We start from the raw sequence: 10,181 nt of genomic DNA on the forward strand, positions 1-10,181 counted from the left end.
GTAGACCATATGCATATATATTAAAGACGTTTCTTATGGGACAACTGGCGATCAGACAAGATTGTCGGGAGACCACTGGCCCTTTTTTGCAACCCACATGCGCGACAAGTCTTGAGTTTGGTAAGGTAAACCGTGACAATTTTTTTTTAATAAACATCTAGTGATACTTTGGACAAATACCTTGTTGCATTTTGCGCACATAATGGAAACCACGCAAGCCATGATAGCAAATGCATGCAGCGCATAATGTTATGTACAGCAATATCATGTCATTTGGAATTCAGCTATAGTGGATTTGAAGCTTCCTAATGCCAGGCACCACTCGTTCACAGCGCGCTACTACCCCACTACATTCGCGTCACTGCTGGTACGCCTCCTTCGCCTTAAAAATTCAGATCACCGACTTCAAGGTTGTAGAGGAAGCAGACGATTAGCTCTTCCCAGGCTGCTGCTCCTTTCAACGCCTGTTGGTCCATCTTCCCGAGACGTTTGCATTACACGTCATTTTCTCATGCAAATGCGTTTCTTTCCTTGTAATCTATAGTAATCTCCGGCGCTATATTAGCTGTCGTGCATTATCGAGTCATTTACATGCGAAGTCTCAAGTTAGTGGGATAAAGAATGAGTTTCGCCCAGATTTAAGTATCATATATATGCACAAATGGCCTAAGTGCGCCAGCTATTAGCCGGGGACAGCTAATAATTAAGAATACTGCTTAAATCAAAGGTCTGTTGAATGTAGTCAAGAAGACACAACGGGATTCATTTGGCACAACATCGAGTCAGGTTTATTGAAGCAACGTCGCCATGTTCTATGGGTCAGCGTTATTCGCCGATTGTTATCGATGAGACCAATCACAACACAATGGCACACAGACAGGCGAGCTTTGTTGTACCAGCACGAAGCCCGCCGAAAGAATCCCACGCATGCAGAGAAAAGCAGTCAAGAATCAACCCACAGATAAGACCACGCACCGGGGTATGAATATTTACAAGAGACGTCGCCGGCGACTCCGAACGTACAACCCTTAGTCGCGAAGCTTCCCCTGTCGGTTCCAGTCGAGGTACTTCTTGTACCTCGCGGCCACACCAGACGGCGCAATGTCATATGACTGTGGATGCTCGAAAGGGCGGTTCACGTCCTGAGGGTTTACATAAGTGACGCCCACAGGAATGCCGTGAGTGTGGGTGACTTCGCCTGATTCGGCTGTCTTTTTCTCCGAGGAATTCAGGGTCGGAAATGGGCGTACAGACTTGTAAACGGGGACGGCATTGGGAGAAGCCGGCTTGGAATAGGATGTCTGGGGAACATAGTAACCTTGGCTTCCGTCACTGGCGTACTTATTAATTCTTTGCGGCTCTGGATAGTACTCGAAGTTAACTACTTCGTCCTCTGGAACCCTGCGGTAGTCGGGAACTGGCAGAGGACTACGGTTATCGTATTCAGCAGGAGCGTAACCACTCACCCTTCTCGAGTCGTAAGGGTAGGAGCCCGTTGCGATGTCAACTGCCGGTATTGGGACTACGGGTCTTTGATCTACATGATGGTAGGATGGACCGACACCTACGACCGGCGTAGCTACTGAAACAGAGGGACGAACTCCGCGGACTAATCCGGAGTCACTAAATGCAGGTACTGCTGCGACTGCTGGTCTAGCGGCGATCACATCTCGGTGTACTACTCCTGTGTCTGTGAAAGCCGGCACCGCCGCGATCGCTGGTCGAGCCACGACTACTTCTGAGGGCTCGACCGGAACTGTTGGATGCATCGCTGGAGTCATGTCAGGAACCAGGGTTTTCTCCACAACCTTCTGTGGTGGTTTTTCAGCGGTTATCTTGACGTTGGCAGGATTCTGGTTGCTAGTACCAGGCTCGTTCGTCTTAATCCATGCTCTGTAGCCTCCCCTGTCAGCAACGTACGTGACGAGGCGGTAGAGGCCATTGCTGTCTCGGAAACCGTAGGAGCCCTTGCGGTTGTTCCGGCTGTCACTCTGCTCACTGTGGTGCTGCGTGTTGCCGTCTTTGTCTCGTATCTGGTATGAGAAGTGGTACGACTGCTGCCGAGTCATCGGTCCGCCGACCTGCAAACAATGATTAGAGGTCAATTAGGCTTGCTCCATCTATGTGTGTGTTCGTTTTTTGTTTTTAAGCTCAGTGGTAACCGAGCGTATAGCACATTCGCTTTCGTCAGCGCAAGGACGTTTACTCGCATCTGTGATCTCTCGTATGGAGTAAACACGGATAACGAAATTTAATCCTGTAGCTCGCCGCTGTCGTGGCGCTTAATAAGAGCTCAGAGATTACACATCCCGCTGCAGGTGGCAATGCTCTATTGTTTACGGCGGTATTACAGATAGACGTAGCTGCATATAGCAGCTAAAAAATGAATTTTTTTCACGAATGTTGTACTTTTCAACAACTACAGTGTAGCAATGTACAAAGTTATTCAAAACAAGCCAGTATTAAAGTTCGGAAATTAGTATGACCTCTTACGCGTGAAATGTCCTGTCAGATTGTGCACTGAGCCGATACAAACTCAGGAGTTTTGGATTTAGTTTCTTTATTAGCGTTTTATGTTCTAAATTCACTCAGACCTTAGTTGAGGGCACTGGAAACCGCGACCATCTGAGACTCTTTAAAACGTGCCCTGGCATCGCACATTACTCGGGCGCCTTACTTTTCACCTACGTAGTAAACAAACGGCCGCGGCCGGAATCGCACCCGCGTCCTTGAGTTAAGCACTCAACCAGCGGGGTAGTCAACGCGCTGCGAACGGGGGGGGGGGGGGGGGGGGGGATCGAAAGTCTCACTGAAAATAATGAACGTTTTTAGAATTATATTGATATTATGATTAATTATACAATATACTAGTTAACAGTTTTCACCTTCTATCAATTCAAACTTCACTGGGGAATCTAGAGCGATATTGTACGCCTTGCCTATGATTAGAGAACGGCTCCTAAAGATAACCGTAGGCACGTTTTTGGTATTCAGTCTGTCGCGATCACTTTGTTCAATATCACAGGCTATTTTAAATGAAATGCTACGCCTGCAGCTTTTATTCGTGCAAAATTGATGTATTAAACATTCAATTTCAGTCACATTGTGTTTGGTGGAGCCCATATTTCTATTCATTCAGAACCCCCCAAGGCCTTTTTTCTGAGAGGCGTGAAGTTTTCAGTAAGTGAAATATGACAGCTGAAGAGGGTGATCCCTCTTGCTCGCACGATATCGCCCTTAACGTCACGTTTCAAGGCAGCAGCCTGTCACGAAAGGTGGCAGCTGCACGGCTCATAAAGTTTTGCATCTTCGGCCTTGCACCTCCGTTTTGATGGATAAGGCGTACCAGCCACTGACTTCCCGGTCTTGAGTTTCGGGGCAAGGTCTTGAATACTTGACCCGCATGCCATTCGAAAATTTTTTCACATTTATTTTTCTTTACCGTTCAAACGCGCTCGCTTCGTGTCGCCTTGAGAACACGAAATGCGGCGAAAACATTTACAGCGAAGTTATTCTTTTGTTTGGAGGCGTCCATGCGCTCTTTACGTTAGTAAAGACAAATATCCTGGCGTTCTGCGGTGTAGTGAATACCGAAACGATACTTCAAAGCACTGGATCAGAAATAGCAAGCCTTCAGTTTTTTTTTTTTTTTTTTTTTTTTTTTTTTTATCGCTTTGGAAGCTACTCAAGCATTATGACTAGCAGATTACCAGTATCACTCAAGAGGAAAGTGAAGAGCAGTTGCATCCAACCAATACTCGCCTATGGTTATGAAACATCGAGGTTAATGAAAAGAATTCTGCTTAAGCTGAGGACATGTCGCTGATGGCTTGAAACGAAAAATGGTAGGTCTACCTTTAAGAGATAGGAAGTGCGCAGAGTGGCTCAGAGAAACTCGAGTTAATTACATTCTAGTGAAAATCAAGAAGTGGGCATGGGCAGAGCATGTAGTGCGAAGAGAGGACAACCGATGGTACCTAATTGGATTCCAATGGAATGTGCGTAGCAGGGGGCGGAAAAAAATTAGGCGGGTGGATGATGTTAAGAAATTCGTAGGGGTCGAGTGGGTGCAGCTGGCACAGGGCCGGGTTAGTTGGATGAAAATGGGAGAGGCCTTCGCCCTGCAGTGAGTACAGTCTGGCTGATAATGATCATTGTTTAAGCAAGGCTTGTGATGTTGTGCCCTCGAATATTGCCATGTGATAGAACAAGAGCGGACGACAGCCCTACGCGCTGCTCAGGAGGCCACAATTGAATCTAATGGATAGTCAGCTAGGCCAGAGTTTCAGTATACGCGCCACATACATCGGCTCCCACACATTGTCAGCCTCATTTTATATTCCAGCAGCAGAAAATATGACCGCGGATAAAAAACTCCATAGACCTACATATTAAGCTAAGGTGAAAGTTTAAAAAATGGCTTTCGAACGTTTGCTATACAATAGTCGCGAGATACGTTATGGCTACGAGATTTGCTAGCAACCTTCTGAATCAGTTTACATTAATTTAAAACCTAGAGCTTGAAGCAAGACTGAAGCAAGATTAAAGAAAGGATAATAAAGATTTTTTTGAGGTCACCAATACCAAAGTTTAACAAATTTTTATATGATAAACTTCGGTACTGGTAAAAGAAATGGTCTATCCGAAGGTTACAAAAAGGCTGCCCACAAGCAGCTGTTGCTACGACAAGCAGCAATTTTCATGCTTATTGCCTTGACCTTTAGTCTAGCTGGCAAAACTGATGTACAAGAAAGATTTTGCCCCACTTTTCAATAGCCTTTTGCGAGCTGCCTATCTCGTCAAAAGTGCACACGACATGAATGAAGTACATTTCTTTTTTTTTAGTGTTCATGGTCTTGTTGGTAATATACAGATCTGTCTATGTTTGCTCGAACTAAATATATTCACTAGTGCAGATATATTACGTGCTCTTGTAGAATGGAAGACTATTATTAAATTAGGTGCACTGAAGGTAAGCGACATTTCATCACTTCATACCTTCTGTTTGGCTCAGAAAACAGCAGACCCCGGAGAAAATATATAACAGTTATTGCTGGTCGATACAGCATTTTGCCACTCTGCCATTACTTATTTTGCCTGCAACGTTATGGATTATACATAACAAGCAGCCTCAGTCACCGAATACCGGATAAATGGCGGATGTGACAAACAGCGGATTCAAAAGTTGAATCTGAAAGCAAGGTACAACGAAATAACGCCTCAGCTGCAGGATGGTGGTAGCATGAGCGTTTTATCCACGTAAATATTTCGCAGAAACGATAAGTGGCATACATTTACGTCGTCGTCTTCTTGCGTGACCACGTCGTCCTGCGCGGTGCCCTCCTTGCCGTCGCCGAAGGCAGGAGCCGCATGCACACCTGGGATGCCAGAATTGGAGTCTTCGTCCAGCGGCTCGTACGGCCGCAGTGCCCAAGTACTGTGGCCGCAGAGAAGGAAGGTCACCAGCAGTGTCTGCAGTCGGAGATAGTGCACGAAATCGGTTTAATGAGTTTGCTACTAGATGGGTAGAGAAATGACTGTAAATAAATAGCGTAAACTTGAACTACTCTGTAGTCGGTTTTATGAAGTAAAATTCCTCCCCCCCCCCCCCCCTCCCTCAAATTAAGAAAAAGAAAAACGGGACCGCGTACGAAGGCGTCGACACAACCAGCATATATTCCCTTTCGCCATCTACGTTGCTGGCTTAGCAGAAATCAGCACGGAATTTCGCAACCCGTGAAAAATATGCTGAGTACATAGCTCATGCGAAATATAACTGGAAGTTATATAACAATGATAGCTGAATGACAGGCCGTAAGCGTTTAGAGCACTAGTTAGCTCAAAAAGCTATGATTTTTAGGGAGAAACCCAAAAACAGACCAAAACTATAAAGAGGGAAGATCATGCAAAATCTAAAATCTATCGAATAGAGCAACGTTAACGCGGCAGCAGTAAAGGATACTGAGCGTCGGTGTACCCTGAAAATTTGGACTGGCCGAGACATACAACTGAAAATGAATATATTATCTCAGAAATTGTCATTATCAGGTCACAGCATGATTCAAATGCTTTTATGACATATAAGGATGTAAAGGAAGTTATTGCGATGAACGACAACTCTAACTACATTAATTGAGCCCGTGACGCTTAGGTGCAGATTCAGAGGCCACCAAGACACGATCGTCCGAATGAATTAAAGGGAGGTATTGTGTGTCTTAGCAGGAAATTAAAAATATATAAAGCAAATTAAAGGCAAATTCTTCGTGTCTGCAAAGCGACCCGGAGAACGTACTTTGAAGGAACCCATCAGAGTTATCATGTCACACCGTTAAGGAGGAACATAAGTGCCCCATCTCCCGCCTATATTTTTTCGGGGCAAGAAGTGAAGTGCGCTCATGGATATTATTGCTACATTTGATTACCTATCAATTACCGGCTCCGAAGTCACCCACCAGCAAGCAACTGTTTACTGCTCAAGCGATGTAACTGTATTATTGACGACACCGTTCACAGGCCCTCCGGAGAGCTTGCGTTTGCTTGCCGAAGAATCAAGTAACGATTACTCATTCCAGCTACATATATATTTTTCTTTCCATAGTGTCATGCCTTGTGGTACTATAGCCTCTTCTTGAATGAGGAGAAGCACATTCATAGCACTACCAACCGTGCACAGATTTCAAGTAACGGTTTTGAGGTCCTCGGTATGGGAACAATTTGGCTGAACGAAGGCTCTGAGCCTAGCGAAATGCTCTAACTGTTGCTCGTCTAACTCTAGTGCTTTCAGACTAAAAAGAAAAGGAAAGAGTGAATTCGGCATCAGCAGTCGAGCGTCAAAACCACTGAACCCCCGGACAGGTGCTTTCTGCTGTTATAATCAGGATTAAGTATGGTTAACATTATGACAAATTTTTTCCCCTCTCTTTTGAAGAGAAGGAGTTATTGGCGATTTGAGGGAAGGGAAAAAAGAGCTGCATTCAACCACATAGGTTGTAGTAACCGTTTAGCAAAGTGCTGCCCCCCTTATCAGTACTATCCTGTCGCTCGAGGATGTTATGCGAGAGCGCACTGTCTAGGTTCAGCGGATAGAACAAGAAAAAAACAAGAAAATAACGTCATTGATCCTGAAGGTAGTAGAAGCCTATCCTTGAGAGCTTCGTCGCGCATTTTGGGAAAATTCATCAATGCTTTCTCGCCATTTTAGGATTGATAGAATACTGCTCAGCAACAACGGTTATGACCGTACCCTTTCTGTGAAATCTTCAAAATACTCTCAAAGAAATTAAAAAGACGTAGTAAGGACAAACAAAACTCTAAAAATAAAGTGTAATTACGTACTCGTCAAAGGCGGCTCCAATTAGAGTAGAAAATTTGGCTTTGATTGGCTTTGTAGCACTCCGGAATAATCTCAGAGTTGAACCGCATGCTTGTCTGTCATTCCTTATATATTTTTCTAAACCGGCAAATATCGGGACGTAAAGAACCATTTTCACTACGCCAGTAACAATAGTAACTGCTTACTCCACGTTTATCTCAATTTTAGTCATCTGTAGTTGTGTATATTCAAGACATACAGTATTTGATTTTTCTTCTTCTGGACTGTGTTTGCTACAGTTTTTTTTTTTTTTACTTCTCTCTTATTGTGGTGCTGCTTGGACAAGTAGTACGCATCAATCGGTAAATACGTTTACTGACTGTCGGTATCTGCCGCGCTCATTTTGGCAGAGATGAAATGCGTTAAATTGGGTGCAGCTGGGCTTTCTTTTCAGCTTGAAACCCTTGCGGACCAAAAGCTCTGTTTGGCAGCAGACATGCGATTCCGGCGTTATGCATCATCTACTACGCGTGGGCACTTACCCAGTCGAGCTAGTGTCCTTCCAGTGAATATCAGTCACGCGAAAGATTCAAAGGTGCATATCTTCCGAAATTAGCGTGCACTGACAGTACTTTTCATGTACAACAGTGTGTGACACAGTGAATTGCAATACACAGAGTGCAGACAAAAAATATCCACGTTACCCGTCATAATGCAAAAACAACCTAAAGGCAGTTATCAACAGGAACTATTCTCCTGCAACCTCACGTATGCCCAAAAGGCAGCATTTTGCACGAAAGAGCTAAGGTCGCCAAACAGTGCGCACATTGAAACTCGCTTCCAAACATCGACCCACACACGGCTCAGCGGCAATCAACGGCCGCTGGCGAATCTCTTGTCGTGTAGTACTCAAGTTTCTCAGCCGGAACTGACATGATCAATACTAACACATAAAAGAAAAATATGGCTGGGAATGTGACAGGCGTGATGCAAACGACCCATGCACTAGACAAGCAAAGGGCAGCCAATTATGCAACAGCATTCGGTAAGCAAAAGAACAACAAAGTGAAGAACCAACAAGAGACAGTTTATGGGCTTATATTTCAAGAAATTCATAGCTTCAACAGGCACGGGAATCAACTGGCTTTTCTCTCGCTAGTTAATAATTATATATATCCTGTGCTAAATTATTCAATACTTAAAATAAAAAAGCGCACCTATGGTAAATCTGCAGAAGTGTTCAGCCATATTCGTGCAGCAGGTGGTCCGCTTACAAAGCACAATGCCAATCCAAAGCGAACCGCTCTTACTTGTGTGTCCAAGGACAAAACGACCAGAGGTGACTGCCTCGGGCTCGTTTCCCTGACCAGTTGGGGCGCCGCAGGGCGTGACGAAATTCTCCTCGCGTGCATTGTGACGAAACGGTCAACAAGCCATTCAAATTGGTTCCGGTCGTAACAGTGCGTCGTCCGCGCCCGTCAATCAGACAGACGTCAGCACACAGCATTTTGCCTACCTCGCCGACCCGAGAGGAATTCAAGGCTGAAGGCTAATATATGCGAATGGGAAATTAAACCTCATTTACAACTCTCCACAGTTTCGGCCAGAGGTTTCCGTCACATCCGAGGCAGGTACTCCCACATCCCTGCAGTGTTTGAGACAATGCATAAAGAATTGTTCTCACAGCGGCGACGAGAGATGGAGGATAATTCTGTCGGTCATGCTTCGTGTGCTCAAGGTAACTTTCGAATGAAAAGCGGAATTAATATTTGCATGAGCGACACTGTCATTCAAAATACAGATTGTGCTTACCCTCAGACATGATCAAAGCCTTAACCGAAAATTACCTCAACTGTACAAAAAAAAAAAAAAAGATGCCTACTTGAAGCCCTTCCTTTCTGCACCGGCATGAAGACTCCGTCAGTGTGGAAACGATGAGACAATTTCAGTTCCTAAACATCCCTAAATCTCTGTGAATTTTTTCTTTACTCGGAATACAACTCCTGAAGTTCCCTGAAAGGAAGAAAATTCCCTAAAATGTAACTGCACTGCTTCCCACTTTCATCTCTCATTCGAGGTAATGAAAGGATCGTTCAGCCAGGTTTGTAAATGTGTGAATAAGCAAGCATGGCCTGACAATTGCTTCGTACCCTTCTGTACTCATGGCTCTTCCGAAAATATTTTGACAAATGAAGACTGCAAAGATTTAAGGCGTTAGTGACAAAGTGTAATGGCAACTGAAGTTTCCTGGTTCGTTTGTAATTCTTTTTTATTCCAGCCCCGCAAGCCCGTGTAATCACCCCTATATTTTCTATAGAAGCCAAAACCCCTAACTGTGCGCGTTATGAGACTAGCGTGTTTGATGCTACATGAGTTCTAAGATTATAGGTCTTATAAGATGCCACAGTTCAAAGTTGTCGATACTCTGCGCGTTTTCGTCTTCCTTGCGCGCTTCCGTAAACATCGGCTACTCCAATCTGAGATTACCACTTCTCGTTGCCTCTGGCGGCGGCAAAATTAACAGCCGCTCATCAAACTTGATTTCAAAAATTAAATAAGAAAATCCTGTCCGACCTCGCACGGCCTAAAACTCTGTGCAGTTATCAGGCACAAACGACCGGTTGAGTCCTCTCCCCCCCAGTCTCTAGGTATACTGTGCGGCGCTGTCCGAACGGATGTGTAGGCGCCCGACGTAGGGGTTGGTATCGGCACTCCATCGGCTCGTATCGAGGACGGAAGACGGTTGCGCAGAACACGTGGGCGCAGACACCGGCCGAAGAGGTGCTCAGCGCGAAACGAGTTTTCGCTTCGCGGGTTTCTGATTATCCCTTACACAGATTTCCGATGCAGTCAAAGCATGAAGTTGGGC

General features: G+C 45.0%; 1 protein-coding gene across 1 annotated transcript; it reads right to left on the reverse strand.

Moving 5' to 3' along the window:
- Positions 1-789: 789 nt before the first annotated feature.
- LOC146199155 (uncharacterized) lies at positions 790-5,481 on the reverse strand (the record flags this gene model as incomplete). The annotated part of the gene is made up of 2 exons (XM_084592062.1): positions 790-2,081; positions 5,293-5,481. Coding segments are annotated over 2 exons (1,242 nt in total), but the record flags the coding sequence as incomplete, so codon positions are not given.
- Between the last annotated feature and the right edge of the window lie 4,700 nt (positions 5,482-10,181).

The sequence above is a fragment of the Amblyomma maculatum genome, chromosome 2, assembly GCF_055883805.1.
Source record: "Amblyomma maculatum isolate TAMU_Amacu chromosome 2, ASM5588380v1, whole genome shotgun sequence".
Taxonomy (NCBI): domain Eukaryota; kingdom Metazoa; phylum Arthropoda; class Arachnida; order Ixodida; family Ixodidae; genus Amblyomma; species Amblyomma maculatum.